Below are 18,610 nucleotides of genomic sequence, written 5' to 3'. Positions count from 1 at the left end.
TGTTGTTTTGCTATAATAAAAAAGATCTCTTCTCAAAAAAGGAAATACAAAACATGTTTTGACATTCCACTACAATTAAAATACTAACCGTAATAATTAATATTTATATATTTTCGATCCCTTTAGCACTTCAACGACTTAATTTAACTTTTGATCTAATAGGGGGATACTGTGACGTCAATTTGGCAACCCTTTCGGGGCAGTTCACGAGGTTCTCCCTTTTCAGCCAGCACCTCAACGGCGAGTGAGTGCGTGGCTTGGATGGACTGGTGAAATTTGTCAAAATTTTACTTGAGTCAGTCTGCTTGGAGTTTATTTAAAACGCCACCGACATGCCGGCGTATTTTCAACGTCCAGAAAATGCTCTTAAACGGGCGAATGGTGAGTGAAAATGGACGTAATACTTTACAGATGTCTGACACTCATGCTAAACTGCGCTTAGCTCAGTAGCGTAGCAGCAGTTAGCTTGCCAAGACCGACATTCTATTCACTCCAATGAGTAGTTAGCCTGGCTAAATGCTAAGACTAGCCGGAATGGCGGGGAAGCAGTAGGCTTTTATGTCTCGCACGTAGCTAATCTGGTACACCATTGTTACGGCACATATTTCACATTTAAATTATTATTTGTTAGATAAAGTACATGTGTCTTGTCTGTAAAATATCCGTTACCTACTGTCAGAGCACGATTGTCTTGAGTTTCTGGCCTAATTTTGTCAGGTGGATCTACAGTTAAGGACAACATTTACAGCCATTGTGAGAAAATTACGTATTTGAACGTAACTATCAACTGACTTTTTTTTACCAGCAATTCTTAAATATAATACAAATCCCCAAAAATTATATTATTAGTCAACTAATTACCATTTATGCCTGCTAGCAATCATAAAAAGGAAAGTGAAGTACCTGTTATTGTGACACCGCTGCACACAACGAAATGTGACCTCTGTTTTTAACCCATCGCCAAAGTGTACAGTGGGCAGCTTTAAGTGCCCGGGGAGCAGTGTGTGGGGACGGTGCCACTGCCTGATTGCTGTAATTTTAACCATAAACAGTCCCTTGTCTTCAGTTCACTTCACAGGTTTTTATTTAATAGAATGTAAGTCAAAGCGTTGTGTAGTCCAGATGGTAACATTCAATGTAACTGTTAATCACTAGTTTAATTGAATACTTTAAATACTAGTAATTGTAAATTGTCAGCGCTGTTATTCTTGAGTTGCAAGACCCAGGGCCTAGTTTTTTTTCTTGTTGTAGATTTTTGAAAGCCTTATGTTTTTCTTATTGGAATCCAAAATGTAAAAAACTTTATTTGTAATGTTTGTTAATGTCATTGATTGGTATCACTGTAACTCATTTATTCAGAGTTTCTTGAGGTTGGTAAGAAGCAACCAGCCTTGGATGTTTTGTACGATGTCATCAAGAGCAAGAAACATCGAACATGGCAGAAGATCCACGAGCCCATTATGCTCAAGTACCTGGAGCTCTGTGTGGATCTTCGCAAGAGCCACCTGGCCAAGGAGGGACTTTACCAGTACAAGAACATCTGTCAGCAGGTGTGTGAAGAAAAGCCTATGACATGTCTAGCAATCTCTTAATTGTATTTACTTCAGTCTTCTGTGAAAATAAATGTGCTTCTGCTCATAGGTGAACATCAAGTCTTTGGAAGATGTGGTTAGAGCTTACCTAAAACTGGCTGAGGAGAAGACTGAGACTGCAAAGGAGGAGTCCCAGCAGATGGTTCTAGACATTGAGGATCTTGACAACATCCAGACCCCGGAAAGGTTAGGTTCACTTTGGGTGTTAAAGGTCATGAATTAATAATTCTTTATAATAATAATACATTTTATTTCATAGGTGCCTTTCTGTCAAATGTTTTGTATTGTATTGTAGGCCTTATGACGTCTGCTGCTATGAACAATATAACACCACCTTTAACCAAAGAAATGGCAACTTAATTGAACAGACTTTGTTGGTGGACGCATTTAGAGTTTTTAGTGTTTTCCTTCTATGTAGATGACATTTTAGGTACTCGCATGTCAATAGCTTCACTCTTTTAACTGTAAATTATTGCATCAGTATCAGGTTGTGTAATTAAAGCCTTTGCTGTGACTCCAGTGTGCTCCTGAGTGCTGTGAGTGGAGAGGACACCCAAGATCGTACTGATCGACTGTTGCTCACTCCCTGGGTGAAGTTCCTGTGGGAGTCGTACCGCCAGTGCCTGGACCTGCTTCGGAACAACTCCAAAGTAGAGAGACTGTACCATGACATCGCTCAGCAAGGTAGTGAGACAAGTTGGATACCTCTATTTGCAATATTGTTTTTGACTAGATAAGTTCATTGTGTGTGTGTGTATATTTTGTTTATTACCTTTTATTTATTTGTTCTGCAGCATTTAAGTTTTGCCTGCAGTACACCCGCAAGGCTGAGTTTCGCAAGCTCTGTGACAACCTGCGGATGCATCTTGGGCAAATCCAACGTCACCACAACCAAAGCACCGCCATCAACCTGAACAACCCTGAGAGCCAGTCCATGCACTTGGAGACACGCCTTGTGCAGTTGGACAGTGCTATAAGCATGGAGCTCTGGCAGGTCTGTCCTTGAACACAGACAGTTTAGTTCCTGTGGTTAGAGAGAGTCAAACTTTTAAATGATTGGCTTACCCACGAAAACTTATTTCTTTTGTTTTTTTAGGAAGCATTTAAGGCTGTTGAAGACATCCACGGCCTATTTGCACTTTCCAAGAAGCCCCCTAAACCTCAGTTGATGGCCAACTATTACAACAAGGTGTCAACTGTGTTCTGGAAATCTGGAAATGCTCTTTTTCACGCCTGTACCCTCCACCGCCTCTACAACCTGTCCAGGGAGATGCGTAAAAATCTGAGCCAAGATGAAATGCAGAGGTACTGTATTTCTCAAAATATCTCAAAGCAACAAAACAGGATTCACTATGCAAATAAAAATGGGTTATGTTGGTGTTAATATTACACACATTTCTCACTCTCAGAATGGCAACCAGAGTTCTTTTGGCTACACTGTCCATTCCCATCACCCCTGAGCGCACTGACATTGCTCGCCTGCTGGATATGGATGGCATCATTGTGGAGAAACACCGAAGACTGGCGACACTTTTGGCCCTCCAGTCTCCACCCACCCGTCAGAGTCTCATAAATGACATGGTAAAATTTACAGCAAAAGAAAGATTTTAAGTGTAACAATATTCTATTACTTAATCTAATGTACATTCATATATTTTTAGGTGAGATTTAATTTACTGCAGTACATTGTACCTGAAGTGAAGGAACTTTACAACTGGCTGGAGGTCGAATTTCATCCTCTGAAACTGTGTGGAAGAGTGACCAAGGTAGATGACAGCAATGCAGATATCTGTGAGATTTCTGTTACGTTCAAACTAGGAATTTAAACACCTTTTGTCCAACCAGGTGTTGAACTGGGTGAGAGACCAGGCAGAGAAGGAAGCTGATCTGCAGCAGTATGTTCCCCATCTGCAGAGTAATACCATTCTGAGACTCCTGCAGCAGGTAGGTTTTTATCTATGATCTGCGCCTGAAAAACATATCTGTATCCTATCCACACCTAAATCAAAAAGACCACTGATGACATCATTCTGACTTAAGGTGGCACAGATCTATCAAAGCATCGAGTTCACCCGCCTGGCCTCCCTGGTACCATTTGTTGATGCTTTCCAGCTGGAGCGCTCCATTGTTGATGCTGCTCGCCACTGTGATCTACAGGTGAGATTCAGACATGGAAGGTTACTATTTTAAGTTTTGCAGAAAATACATTTCCTTAATTTTGTTTTTTGTTGATCTTTGTACTTTTTCTTGCAGGTCCGCATAGACCATAGCTCTAGAACTCTAAGCTTCGGCTCTGACCTGAACTATTCCACCAAAGAGGACGCTCCTGTTGGCCCCTTCCTTCAGAACATGCCCTCGGCGCATATAAGGAACCAGCTGACTGCAATGTCATCCTCTTTGGCCAAAGCCATCTATATCATCAAGCCTGCCTCCATCCTGGTGAGTTTATTCAGTGTAAAAAATGCAGGATTGTTTTTTATGATACAAACCTAATGTGGTGACTTTTTTTGAGTTTTCTTTTGTCCTCACCTGATGTTCTTAGTCTCTCAAAGATTAATCACACTTGGGGCATAATATGTACGAAACCTTTATACAGAAATGTAATCAGAAGGAAATCATACAGTGTATAAAATTGTGAGCATGCCAGCTACAGCATATGCAGCAGTGCCTCTCACCATTGTTTCTCCTAATACCCTCAAACTTTTAAGTTTCCCTTTATAAGTGAAAACATTTTTTTTTCTTACAGCAAGAACGTGAGGAACATAGCCAGCAGGCCATCGCTGCCTACCTAAAAAATGCCCGCAAGGACCACCAGCGCATCCTGGCTCGCAGACAGACCATTGAGGAGCGCAAGGAGCGTTTGGAAAGCCTAAACATCCAGCGTGAGAAAGAGGAATTGGAACAGCGTGAAGCTGAGTTGCAGAAAGTACGTAAGGCTGAAGAGGAGCGTCTGCGTCAGGAGGCCAAGGAGAGGGAGAAGGAACGCATCATGCAGGAGCACGAGCAGATCAAGAAGAAGACGGTGCGAGAACGACTGGAGCAGATTAAAAAGACTGAACTCGGAGCTAAGGCTTTTAAGGACATTGATATTGAGGTAAAACTGGTGACGATGTCATGTCAACATTTTGGCTGCAATGGGTTTTTATGATGCTCTTGAGAACATAAGAGTAATCAATGTGTTCTTATAGAACTTGGAGGAGCTGGATCCTGACTTCATCATGGCCAAACAGGTGGAGCAGCTGGAGAAGGAGAAGAAAGAGCTGCAGGAGCGCCTGAAAAACCAGGAGAAAAAGGCAAGTGACGAAGGCAGACGTAGTTAACGTCTTTTACACAGGGATTAATTGAATTTTATTTCTCTTTAGATCGATTACTTTGAGAGAGCCAAGCGTCTCGAAGAGATTCCTCTCATCAAAAATGCTTACGAGGAGCAGCGTGTCAAGGACATGGAACTGTGGGAGCTTCAGGAGGAAGAGAGGGTTAGCTTTTTAATGCAAGATAAGTCAAAGACCCTTTTCATAAATTAAAGGGAAACTAAATGTTTTTTCCCTCTTATTCTAGATCAGCAACTTGAAAGTAGAACGGGAGAAGGCTCTGGAGCATAAGAAACGCATGTCCAGAATGATGGAGGACAAAGAGAAGTTCTTGGCTGATATAACTGCTGCCCGTAGCTTCATTTATGAGGTAACCCAACGATCGATTAAAGGCGGAAGCAGTGAAGCAAAAGAAACCCCACTATATAATCATTTTGTGACATAAAGATGAAAACCTCCACTAGATAAAAATGTGACTTAACTGACAGAAAAAGAAACAAACATTATCTAGACTTTCTCCTGTCATTGCTTACTAGTTTTCAAGTGACAAAATAATTGGTTTCATGTGCGATTAGGAAAAACTGAAAGCCTTCGAGGAGCGTTTGGTCGAGTTGAGGAAGAAACGTCTGGAAGAAAGAAAGCGACAGCGCAAAGAGGACAGGCGTAATGCTTTCTACCTGCAGAAGGAGGAGGAGGCTCAGCGTATCCGTGAGGAGCAGCTGAAGAGAGGTGATGTCTGTTTGCACATATTTGGATAAAGCTGCATGAATAGGCTCGGTCTAAATTGTCAACTTTCTGGCAGTTTCTACTGGTTTCTTTGTCATTGAATACATACATTTTTTCCATTTTACAGAACGCGAGGAGCGTGAACGCATTGAACAAGAGCAGAGGGAGGCGGAGGAGAGAGAGTACCAGGAGCGTCTGCGCAAGCTCGAAGAGCAGGAGCGTAAGCAGCGTGCTCGGCAGCAGGAAATTGTGGAGGGTGAGCGCCGCCGTGAAGAGGAAAGAAAGGGAGCGCCAGAGGAAAGGCCCAAGGTATGATATATTCTGACTGTTTTAACGAGCAGTAGTCATAATGTGTTTTGCTGGAACAGAAAACTTAAAAAATAAATCAAAGTAGGAAAGTGTTCAGGTTAATTGACACATCAGATACATCTATAAAATGCTGCAGATGTCAATGAAGCTCCACTGGACTGTTGCTGTAAGTGTAGTGACATGTTTGTATTTTGCTGAAGCAGGAAGCAGCAAGTGGTGAAAAGGAAGAGGGAGGATGGAGGAGGCGCACAGAGGGAGGAGATTCAGAATGGCGTCGTTCAGTGCCAGACAAGTATATTTTAGTTTTTTTTTCTTCCTGTTATTATTTAACTGTTTATTGAACCAGTAGAGGCCACTGTAACGCTGTCTTTGTTTTCTCTCTCTTCAGGGATTGGAGACAAGAAGGCCAGGATGAAGACGGGGAGGACAGGGACACATCCTTCAGGCGTGGGGATGGTCCTCGCAGAGGTGGTGATGACAGAGGACCTCGTCGGGGCTACGACGATGATCGAGGTCCCCGTCGAGGGGGTGATGACGATCGTCCTCCACGTAGAGGAATGGATGATGACCGTGGTCCTCGCAGAGGCTTTGATGATGACCGTGGACCGAGAAGAGGAGGAGATGATGATCGTGGTCCCAGGAGAGGTGGAGACGATGATCGTGGCCCAAGGCGTGGTTTTGATGATGATCGTGCGCCAAGGCGTGGTTTTGACGATGATCGTGGACCAAGACGTGGCTTTGATGATGACAGAGGTCCAAGGCGTGGCTTTGATGAAGACAGAGGTCCTCGTAGAGGTGTGGATGACTCCAGAGGGACCAGACGTGGTGCTGATGATGACTGGGGTCCCCGCAGAGGAGGGGACGATGACAGAGGTGGACGGAGAGGCATGGATGATGGGCCACGCCGGGGCGGAGATGATGCTAAACCATGGAGACCCGTGGGCAAAACTGGTAAGGATTTTGAACAGACAGGCTGAGATTTCTTAGATTTCTTTTTCTTTTTTTTTTACATAAAGTCTAGTTCAGTAGGTTAATGGACCAGTTCTATTGTAGAAGGGGGATGGCGTGAACGAGAGAAGGCCAGAGAGGAGAGCTGGGGACCTCCTCGTAGTGGTGGTGATGAAGATGAAGAAGGAGAAGAAAAATCAGACAGTTTCAGAGACCGTCGTCCAACCAGGTGGGTCTACATAGACCTGCGTACGAAGATAATATTGTTTTGGATAAATGAGCATTAGTAAATTTCACTGTTGTATTTAGGGAGGAGGGTGTCTGGAGGAGAGGAGGTGGAGACGAAGGAAGCAGCTGGAGAGAATCCCGCAGAGAAGAACCTGATCGTGAAGATCGTCGTGATAGACGTGACCGCGGTGAGCGTGATGACCGTCGTGATCGTGATGATCGCCGTGTGGATCGTCGTGATAGAGAGCCCCGGGATGAGCGTGAGAACAGAGGCCCACCCAGAGATCCTGAAGAAGGTGAGCAGAGCACTGTTGAAGATGTTAGACAATGTTGTCCAATAACAAGTCAGTGACAACACTATTGTGTCATCAGAATTGTCAGTGTGACTTAAATTTAGCATGTCAGTCTGATAAACTACATAAACTGGATTAATGCACTGCCAACATTTTTTTTAAATCAACATATCATGTACGTCTTGTTCTTAGCAGGTGGCTCGTGGCGACGTGGTGGTGAAGAAAAACGAGAGGAGAAGGACAGGGACCGGCCCAGAGAGAGGGAACGTGACCGTGAGGCCGAAGGTGACAGGGCATGGCGCTCTGACAAAGAAACTCCTCGTCGCACCAAAAATGAGACGGATGACGACGGCTGGACCACTGTCCGCCGCTGAGCAACAGCTGCATTCATCTTTAATAACAAGTCACTTCCCACTTAGCAGCAAGTGAATTCATAATTAAATCGTCAGTGTGTTACTGCTTTGGATTAAATTGTCTGGAAAATTCTTTCTTTTAGCTTTATTTTGCTTTGCAACAGTTTTGAATTGGAGCCTCTTCGCCACCTATAACACCAGTAGACAAGTCTGCACTTGGGCCTGAAATTAGTTGTAATCACGACTGGGCCATGGTGGTTACAATTATTAACTAAAATAAATGTATACAATTTAAACTTTCCCTGCTAGCTAGGTGTGACATTAAATCCCTCTCTTATAACTCTTATACTGATCTTCTGCATCCTGGATATGTGCCCTACATCCTAATTTGGGAAACTCTCCTCATGGCTCCACAGACCTTTCTTTTAGATCTGTGTGCTTCAGTATTCTTGTGTAATATCTAACATTTCATCCTGTAGCACTCAGTGTGACCAGACGAGGTTGCACTTGTTCAGATGAAATCTTACTAATAAAGATGTTTGCTCACCATTGTGTTTCCTCATTGACGGTGCTTCACTATGACAAAAGTACAACAGAAGGTAAAATGACAATCTGACACCATTAAAGACTGGAAACTTAATCATAGTCAGCAGGATTTAGCTGTAGTGAAGTGCGTTTAAAATTTAAATTGACAATGAAGGGTAACATGCAATCATGGTGATCCAACTGGTGACTTTAGCTTAATAAGTATATAATGTTAATAAGTAACAAAAACCATATCTGATAATGTCAATATCAATACAAGCAAGTAGGACTATAGTCTTACTCTTACAAAAAAAGTCCCTAAATGCAAGTTTATGGCCCAAAACATGCTGTCAAGTGAATAATTTGTGCTAAAATCTGCAAAAAATATTTTATCTGAATATTTCAAAAATATCACCAAAACATGCCTTACTATATAGCCTTACTATCATGAAAAAATGCAAAAAAATAAAACATCCCAGAAATGCCTTTAAATACAAGTTTATGCCCCCAAACATGTTGCCATGTGAATAATCTGTGCTGAAAACTCCCCAAAAATATTTTTATGAATATAACAAAATACTTTTTTTCTGAACATGTCTAAATATACCATAGACAAGTAAGACAAAAAGTAAAAATGCAAAATAAATAAATAAAAAGTCCTATGTAAAAATGCAACATGCCATTGATGCAACATATACCACAGTTGCAACGGGGAATAAATTATTTAAATAAATTTCACATGATACCTCCTGTGATACCCCCACTTCCTCAATATCTCTTGAAGCTCTTACAGCGTTACATGTTTGCTGCCACTAGAGGTCAGTGAAGCACCGTGGGAGGCCAGTAGCGAACACAGGATGATTTTTTTTTTCTTCTATCGTGTCTCTGAAAACCTACAGGAAATATTCACAGGTTTTCACTGGTCATGGTCTTGGCAAGAACGTTTTTAATATGAATATGAATTATAAATGTAAAATAAAATAAAAAGTACCGAGGAACTACTATCATCGTATTACTAATGCTACTACTACTAATAGTAATAATAATAATAACAAATATTATTGTTAATATTATTATTATAGTAAGGGTACAATTAAAATATTTACACGTTAATATTTGTACAAATATCACAAAGGAGAAGTAAATAATAGTTTAGTAGTTTCGGTAGATTCATAAAAGCCGAGTATAAATTGCCGTTTGATGTAGAACACGTTTTACACATGGTTTCAGTTCAAAGTCTATAATAAGCTATAACTCAAATTTAACAAATTATACTAATATTTGTTAAATTGTCTGATCAAATTATCTGATAAAAGCCATCACCACCACCATCACAACAACAACAATAATGATAATACCACTGCTACTACTACTACTACTGATACACGCTTTGCAATTTTGTCAGAGAAAAAACGAACTAGCCAACTGCTCTTCTGACTAAAGGGAATAAATTAAACGTGATGCTTTCGCCATGGTGCCGCCACTGTTAACGGTACCGGGCGGGTCGATGTTGTTGTTGAAGGCCACGGCTGCGTGAACGCGGTTCAAGGCACTGTAGATGAGGTCCACTGATCATATTTGACTTTCAAATACCGCGACAGTGGGAACGTGGAATGGTCTCGCTCAACTCCTGACAGTTTCAGTTGTCCTGTTTCCAAACAATGGGCCGGGACCCACTGATGCACCATGATAATAGATTTTTGTGGCCACCAAATAGTATTAAATGGGGAAATCGCGTTATAAATATAGTTAAAAGAAAAATCAACTTTAAATCAAGAAATATAGTAAAGTAGCAAGAATTCAGTTTAGTCTATTTTAACAAGACCTATAAAAGGACTGATTATATTATTTTATTTGAATTTTATTATATATTTAACTTTTTATCATAATAACATCTGAATTATAAACACCTGGAAAATGCCTAATCTCTACATTGCAAAGTCCGACTTTCAGGTTTTTTTTATACAAACCAGACTGCAGGCCAAAGACCACTTAAAAATAATAATATAAAAAATATATTTTGTTTTGGTAATATATTCATGGGAACAGTATTACAAAATAGTTCATCGTTTTAAAAAAATATAATTATATTAATTATTGGATCAAGGTGGTTGATTAACACTGTTTATTGTAGCTAGTTATTTAACAAGCAATTTTGGCTTAGGCTTCTTTGTACATACCGTTCAAGCACGCACGCGCATTCACACATACGTGCATTCATAAGGCATTTAAGTCCAAAATGAACCTCACAAACGAGAATAATAATTACTGTATTGTAATAATGATAATAATAAAAGTAACAATAACAGTAATGACATCAACAGATTTCAGGACTTGAACCCATCAGGTAATCCGTGTGACATGCGGTGATAATGAATGTGCTGATGGTTGTGTCGGTGTGATGTTGGTGCCACATGGTTGTGCATCATTATAAACAATAAAAAGCCTCCCTCCCTGCCTCCCCCTCTGTGGTCTCAAACCTGCGTCCATCAGGCCTTACGGAGAAATAAACAGGCCACCACCAGCTTCTCTGCTGCTTCAATCCACTCTTTCTGCTGAACGTCCTGCAGATCCGCGTGTGCGTGTACGCGTGCGTGAGGGGGCCTCCTCCCTGGACGAATCCGTTCCATGTTGCGCGCTCGAGTCCGCCTCTCCGCGCCCCTGCTTACTCGTTGACGCACTTTTTAAGCGTCTTCCCACTTCGCCACCTTAAGGCGAGCAGCAGCAGCAGCAGCAGCAGCGGCAGCAGCAGCAGCAGCAGTGGTATAGAGGCAGAGGCAGCGACCAATCACCATGTCATTCCAGTCTACAGAGGAAGCTGTTTATGGGGCTGCAGCGCTAATTATCCTCATGAACTAACAAATCTGCCTGCACCGAGCCGCCGAGGACAACATCCCATCCATGGATTAGTCTGGAAGCAGCTTCTTTCGTTTCTGGGCCTTTTTCTCCACTCTCTCTCTCTGTGTCCGACCTCCACCTCCTTTATTTCACCCACTTTATTCCACAAACTTTGTCACTGCACTTCTAGCCGGGTGTGGAGTATTTTTCTTCAAAGTCACAGCGCACCGGCGGCTTCGACTTAAACTGGGGAACCTGGACTTTCAGACAATGTTCCAACCCACACCTAAGAGGTGTTTTACGATAGAGTCTTTAGTGGCCAAGGATAATCCGGTCCCTTCGTCCCGCTCCGAGGAGCCCATCAGGCCGGCGGCTCTCAGCTATGCAAACTCCGGACAGATGAACCCCTTCCTGAACGGCTTTCACTCCGGCGGCAGGGGCGTCTACTCCAACCCGGACTTGGTGTTCGCGGAGGCGGTGTCTCATCCGCCCAACTCCGCGGTCCCTGTGCATCCCGTGGCGCCGCCGCACGCTCTGGCCGCGCACCCGCTGTCCTCCTCACACAGTCCGCACCCTCTGTTTGCCGGCCAGCAAAGAGACCCCTCAACTTTCTACCCCTGGTTATTACACAGATATAGATACTTGGGACACAGGTTCCAAGGTAAGACATCCACAAGTGCTGCCTGCTTCGTTTTTGGTTCACTTTTACGCACGGATTTTAAACAGCGGCTGCAGAGTTAGGACAAATTGTTGGGTTTATTTTACCCTACAGACTCACTTTAAATTCAGTAAAAATCCATACTGCGAACACGATAATGTAGCAGCAGTGTAATTGTTTTGAGTAAATCTTGGATAAATAATTATATCTTTGGCTCGTCTTGCCTTCAGTGTCTCGATAAAGAGCACTGGCATTTCTGACATGTTTGTACACAGTTAGTCTGGAGGTTATTAATAGCACATGATCTACACTCAATACTTCAAAACCCAAAGAAAATACTCCACTGCTCTGTGGTTGCCTTTTAATTACACTGGCCTGACACGTCAAGCGTGGAGACGTGGTTTCATATTTAAATGCATTCAATTAAATTGTGTTTAATCTCACCGACCGGTATTTTTTCAAGTCAAGCAGAGGTCAAATGAATAGGTAAAAAAAAAACAAAACAATTTATTAGATAAAATATCTCGACATAAGACAAAAATGAGAGAAAAAATCCGTCGATTGTACTTTTGCCTTTGTTTGCTCGTTTTATGTAATTAAATTCTCATATTTTTCCGACAAATTAAAAAAATAACCTAATGTTAATTTATCTCTAAATAAAGTGATGTTTCCGGTTAGTTTTAATTTTTTAAAACAATTATAAATGTGAGATAATTAATTCGATTCCACATCATTTGCTCTGCTTGGTTTTATGTCCTCGTGTCGCCCCTGCAGTGCTGTGGTAAACCGTAGATTTACAAATCGACATAATAAAGTAATTAACATGATTTTTGGGAAGGTAATCAATCAGCTTCATTGACTCATGCCCAGCTTCTTTTCTTTATTTTGTCACTGTGCCATGTTGGCAGCCTTGGGCTCGTTATTGCGCACTTGTGCGCAGGCCGATGTGATATTTAGGGTGAGAAAAAATAAAAACATACATAAATACATAAAAAAAACCTAACTATTGTTGGGATTTAAATACAATAAAAATGCAGTCATAACAAAGCCTGAATTTATGTTGGTTTTCAGGTAATGAAACGAGTCCGGAGAGCTTCCTATTGCACAACGCGCTGGCCCGAAAACCCAAAAGAATCCGCACAGCCTTTTCACCGTCACAACTGCTGCGGCTCGAACACGCGTTCGAGAAAAACCATTACGTAGTGGGAGCAGAGAGGAAACAGCTCGCCCACAGCCTTAGTCTCACGGAAACTCAGGTAAGAGGCTTTACGCATTTTATTATTCTCTGTTTTTTTCTTCTTCAGTAAATTATTCTAGCAGCCACTGTCTTTGTTTATTTCATTTTCCACCCGTTTCTTTTTTTGCTCGGTTCGTTGCGTGATGCCGTGTCTGTTGGAGCATTTGAACTTCACAGGTCTTTTTATTAGGGACATAAAAACACATTTCTCACATCATGGCTGATGTGTTGGAGTTTGTTTGAAATTGAAATATTTTCCAGGTGTTTTAAAACGAGTTTCCCTTCTAAATTAACTGGCTTCCAGTTCGTAAAAACAACCAAAGTAAAAATAAAATAACAATAATTTTATAGTTAATGAGATTTGTTTTTTACACGAGTCCGTGAACTCTCCCTGATGTCGGTGAAAGACCGTCTCTCTGTTAGATCAGATCCACCGTCATTGTTCGGGCCCTAACCTCATTTCAGGAGGGCTTGGATTACTCTGTTTTGGAGGGGGTGGATGTGGGGGGGGGGGGGGGGGGGGGGGGGTCGCCTTTCAAAATGGAGGGCAAATTAACCAGTTAACCATTTTTATGGGATAACGCGACACAAAGAGCGAGGCGGGTGCTCAGCGGATTCCCCCTCTGCCGTATATTTAAGATGCAGTTTGAGGCCCGTGAGCCACTGCTGCCCATTGTCCGCCCTGTCACCCTTCAGACCGGCGGGGCCTGTGGAGAAGAAGGAGCCGCAGGGAGAATTGAACCATCACCTACTTCAATTAGCGAACTGAAGGCCTATTAAACGCACCTCAGTTGTCATTTAAAGGCTAAAAGAGGGCAGAGCCGGAGCAGAGAATTCATCCATTTAGATGTTGTTGTTAATCCCACACGGTCGCTTTCATTATCAGCTGATTCCATTCACAGCAGTGTGTGGACGTGTGTGTATGTGTGTGTGTGAGAGAGTTTTTTTTTTAAAACACGCAGTCAGAGATACTGAGGAACAAGATGCAGCCACACACTTCAGGAGAAAAGTCCAGACACTGTACACGAACCGATGTTTGAGTCTGTGCTTCAGAATAAGAGCAGTTCAACCACATACAACACAACACCAGTCACAGCTAATTAGAAATAAGGGAGTGAGGTTGTTTTTTTTATTTTTACCCTGTTACCCTATTTAAAAAAAACATTTTATCTTTTTTTATTTGGTTTGCATCCATTATTTTCTAAAATATGCACAAAATTAAAAAAAATGCTTTAAAAAAACAAACAAATTCGGGGCTTGGATCAAATGATAAAATTGAAATTTTTTAAAAAAAAATCGAAGTTATTAAAAACGTAGATGAATATATTCTGATCAAAAGACCCTTCTTTCGTATTTTTATCGAATTTCAGTACGCAAAAAACAGGACAATAAACTTATTGATTATTTGACCGGTATGATTACAGCTAATTAGATTATCTGATAAATAAAACAAATACTCGTTAAACTACAAAGTAGATCCTTCACGTGTACTGCTTTTATTGCATTTGAATTTTTTAGAAAATGTTCACAGGTCCAGATGAATGTTTTAATTTGCATTTCAGTGTTTTAAAAAATCACGATGGTATTACGATTAATGTGGAAAATTTATAATTTGTCCTAATTCTGTTTGTTTGGATTAATTGTGCCAAATAACAGGGCACGCCTCTCAGAATTTGCCAAACAATTTAAACTGGCAGATACAGTTCAATAGATCGTTTCAAGGTAATTATTTAAGTTCAATATAGAAACAGGAGAAACTGTGGTCTGTAAACTGTCCGTCTGTGGTTTGTAGACATATATTTAAGAAAATGTTCACAAATCTAGAAGGGCAAAAAAAAAAAAAGAAAAAAAAAAGAAATAGAATACCTGATATTATCTTCATTAATTAAATATCTAAAAAATGCTCCTCAGTCTTCGGCTCTAGCTCGAATGTAGCATTGGAGGAAACGCATTAAATCACCAGGACTGAATGCTGGTGAATGAAACAACATTTGTATAAAATAAACCCGGTATTTGTTCCAAAAAATATTTCAAGTAATATTATCTCCCCAAAGCTCCTGAGTTCACCGTGGTTCTGTTCGCCCCTCTCTGCTCTCCCTGCTGTCCTGCTTGTATTTAGCTCCTCTGTCCAAACAATGCTTTCCTTTTACGCACGGTTTTACGCACAGGCCATTAGCGGTTTATCTCGTGATACTGATCCAGTTTCTCCTTTTCCTCCTCCTCCTTCCTTTCTGTTCTATTCTTTTCCTTTCTTTTATTTTCTGCCTCACTTTTTTTTAACCCTCTCGCAGGTAAAAGTGTGGTTTCAGAACAGGAGGACGAAGTTCAAGCGGCAGAAGTTGGAGGAGGAGGGTTCGGAGTCTCAGCAGAAGAAGAAGGGATCGCATCACATAAACCGGTGGAGAATGGCGACCAAACAGGGGAGCCCGGAGGAGATTGATGTCACCTCGGACGATTAAAATCAAAAACACGAGACTATAATCATAATGATAATATAATCGCCCGAGTGAAGGGGGACACGAGAGGGCAACAAAAGCCAACGTCACATTTCAGATCTGCGGAGTTCGGCAGCTGAGGGAGGTAGAAACCCGGACTGGTGGCAACTGCTGTCACCAAAAATGGAAAATGCCCCATCACCACCACCACCACTACTACTGCAACCCAGCATTTTCCACCTCGAACCATTACTTTCCTCCAATCCATACTGGACACTTTGCACTTCAGAAGTATCCCTTTTTATATAAAAGAAGAAGAAGAAGAAAAAACTTTCCTCTGAAGAAAACCAAAACACCAAACTGCTTTTGTAAAACATGAAATGCATGGAATAGTCCCCCCCCCCCCCTTTCCCGGTAGTTGTTTTAATTTGACGTTTAAAGTTTTCTCCGACCAAGAGGAAAAAGAAAAAAAAGTTTCTAAGTCTATTTTCCAACAGAGAGGTGTCGTGCTTCTTCATTTTTACCAAGTGTGCAGTCTTTCATTCATGATTCTCGTGTAAAAGTGATTGTGGAAAAAAAATGAAGTAGCGGTGCTGCGTTTTAGTGGTTTTTTAATTAAGAAAGGGAAAAACGAAAAAAAGGGACTTTGCCGTTTTTGAATCAAATCTGAGGAGAAAGGAGAAATATCAGGACATTCCTTTGAGCCAAAGCTTTACCGACCTTCTGTCAGGACAGTCGAAGTTGCCACGAAGGACTAAAAAACAAGAATTAAGGAAAAAAAAAAGATAAAAAAAAATAACTTCAAGCACTGAGCGTATTCCATGTACAGAAATGCTACGAGTCAATGTTTGTGTTGGACCCTCTTTTCACAGAATGTAAATAATTCTTTGTGTTTGTGTTAAGTTTGCTACAATTTTAACACAAAGTATACTTCCAAGAAGTATGTTAATGTCAATATTTTGTCAATAAAGTTTTATCAATATGTTGCGCGCAGTTAAAGTATTAGACTTTTGATTTTAACAGTACTAGTAAAACAATTAGAGAAGGAGTTTGTTCCCAAATTCTGGGTTGGGGCCCATAGATGGGACGTAGGGAGATTTTTTTTTCGACGCAAAATAAGCAAATTGTTAATTTATCAAATGAAATATTTATTTAAGGCTGCTGACTTGGCTATTTAAAAAATGAAAAACGACAGAAAAATTTAACATTTGCGCTTCACTGATGTTTCATCCAAACTACCAACCGAAATTCCATGTCGTTTTTGTTCATAACAGTTAATAACAGGTTTTAAATTTATTGTATCAATATTTTAAAGGGGATAAAACGGGAATAATTTATTGTGTTGAGACACTACGCATTTCTGTCAAATCTGTGAATTTTCCGCTCTTTGCTCTGCGCATTTATAACGAATTACTGGCATTTTGGTTCAAATAATCCTGAATTAAGTTACTTTTTTTCTTCGATACACTCACATTTTCTGAAGCGCATGGATACAAACCAACTAACACCGGGTCACAAACATTTCTTCAGCTAAGACTGTGTTGTAAAATACTCTTAGGATAATATCATCAATGACAAATGTGTTGTTTCGTATGATCCAGAATTACACTTTACAAATTGAGCGTGAAAAGTTGAGGAATAACTCTCCCAGCGCTTCTGCCCCATCCACAAAGAGTCTCCTCCAGCTTTTGTGAAGGTGCAAATCAGTTTGGGCAATTATCCTGCGCGTAATATGCGGGTGAGAGGGCGAGAGAGAAATAGAGAGGGCGAGAGAGAAATAGAGAGGGCGAGAGAGAGAGGGGGGGGGACGGGGGACGGGGGGAGCGCATTGCCCAGTGGTCCACTTTAATCTCTTAATCCACGCACCCATTGGGGCTCGGTTGGACATAATTTAGTACAATCTGACTACCCCTCTCGATGCGATAAGGACTGGGTTGCAGTGTGGCCGCAAAAAGGGATCTTTGTTTAAAATCTTGTCCATTTCTGCTGCTTCACCCGGAGCACTGAAGTGTAGAACTTCTTCTAGAGCGGCCGTTAGATGTTATTTAAAGCAGGATTTTATTTTCTTCATTTACATAAACAGATCACAAGCGAAACACCGAACGCGTGCAGATTATGTTTTAAATCTAACAAAATTTAAACGGGATTACGTCTAATGCCAATTTACGAGCGAAAAAAAAAACCCAGTTATTTTGTCTGTTGCAAGGTGCATGTTTTTGTTTTATTGTTTCATCAACCAAAAACAGCTGTTCTGTGGGTTGGTTGGAGGGGAATTCTTAATCGGCCCATAGATTATAACAGCAATAAAAATCTTCAGAGAATACCATTAGCTTTGAGGAGGAAAAAAAAAACTAAAAAGCTTTATTACAAACCCAGCTTTGAAATAGGGGGGATTAGGGGCCTGAAAGGGTCCCACAATAGTTAGAAGAAAAGGTTTCATGCTAATGAGGTTAATGCCCTTTGTATCTCCGGACTCCACAACTTCATTACTCCTATCTCGGGCAACACGGAGCGGCTCAGAGCCTCACAATCCACTCGAGCTTTCCCCGTCCCTAACCCTATAAAGAAGGATTTGATAGCAGTCCTGTTCAAACTAGATAATTATATCTTTTCAAGTTGGAATTAAGATAAAGAAAGTGCAGTGGAGGCGGTGAGCCTTGATCCGTCGCAAACAAATTTGGCGCATTCTGCGACCCCCCCATTCCCCCCCCCCCACGGAGGGGAGAGAGTTAGAGCCTTAGATTTATTCAAACCTTATATTTTAACCTGTAATTATCTGCTTTTATTTCAGTTTATTTTTTTATAGCGCAATTAAAAAACCGACAGGTGAACAGGCCAGAGACGTGTTTGTCAGTCTACTCTGACCGCGCACGTAAAAAAATAAAATAAAATAAATAAAAACTTTTAGTTATTCCGTAAATTCTACATTTATTGATGGAAAAAAATCCCGCTGTGCGCGTGTACGGCAGATTTCACCCAACGAGCTTGACTGTTTTTGTGCGTCTTAAAAATTTAACCCGCTCTTCTGTTCAGATCCCATTAAAGAGCGATCAAGCGCAAATAAGGTCACATGAATTTAATTGGTTTGGACAGAATTCAAACCCTGTCTGTGTGAGTGTGACTGTGTCTGAGTGTGTAAGTGTGTGTGCGGGTGTTT

At 41.1% G+C, this 18,610-nt stretch overlaps 2 protein-coding genes across 5 annotated transcripts; both read left to right on the top strand.

The window, feature by feature from the left end:
* The first annotated feature begins 210 nt into the window (after positions 1 to 210).
* Positions 211 to 8,309, top strand: eif3s10 (eukaryotic translation initiation factor 3, subunit 10 (theta)). 4 transcript variants are annotated; one of them, XM_008322137.2, is made up of 22 exons: positions 211 to 381; positions 1,360 to 1,550; positions 1,642 to 1,778; positions 2,113 to 2,276; positions 2,387 to 2,586; positions 2,689 to 2,897; positions 3,002 to 3,173; positions 3,254 to 3,358; positions 3,438 to 3,536; positions 3,633 to 3,749; positions 3,846 to 4,031; positions 4,339 to 4,686; positions 4,781 to 4,885; positions 4,955 to 5,068; positions 5,151 to 5,273; positions 5,479 to 5,632; positions 5,757 to 5,938; positions 6,142 to 6,230; positions 6,327 to 6,889; positions 6,992 to 7,115; positions 7,196 to 7,410; positions 7,603 to 8,309. In XM_008322137.2, the coding sequence occupies exons 1-22, from the start codon at positions 333 to 335 to the stop codon at positions 7,779 to 7,781; spliced, it is 3,825 nt and encodes a 1,274-aa protein (XP_008320359.1). In that variant the 5' UTR covers positions 211 to 332; the 3' UTR covers positions 7,782 to 8,309. The 4 variants fall into 4 exon arrangements, with proteins under 4 accessions (XP_008320359.1, XP_008320358.1, XP_008320357.1 ...); XM_008322136.2 differs by having other exon boundaries at positions 6,139 to 6,230; XM_008322135.2 differs by having other exon boundaries at positions 212 to 381; positions 7,600 to 8,309.
* Positions 8,310 to 10,415: 2,106 nt separating this feature from the next.
* Positions 10,416 to 16,435, top strand: emx2 (empty spiracles homeobox 2). Its single transcript, XM_008322133.3, has 3 exons — positions 10,416 to 11,784; positions 12,853 to 13,037; positions 15,310 to 16,435. The coding sequence occupies exons 1-3, from the start codon at positions 11,394 to 11,396 to the stop codon at positions 15,475 to 15,477; spliced, it is 744 nt and encodes a 247-aa protein (XP_008320355.1). The 5' UTR covers positions 10,416 to 11,393; the 3' UTR covers positions 15,478 to 16,435.
* Positions 16,436 to 18,610: the final 2,175 nt, after the last annotated feature.

Source organism: Cynoglossus semilaevis, chromosome 12 (assembly GCF_000523025.1).
Source record: "Cynoglossus semilaevis isolate Cse_v1.0 chromosome 12, Cse_v1.0, whole genome shotgun sequence".
Taxonomy (NCBI): domain Eukaryota; kingdom Metazoa; phylum Chordata; class Actinopteri; order Pleuronectiformes; family Cynoglossidae; genus Cynoglossus; species Cynoglossus semilaevis.
Note: the sequence above shows the minus strand (reverse complement) of the source record. Positions and strands in the feature narration are given on the sequence as shown.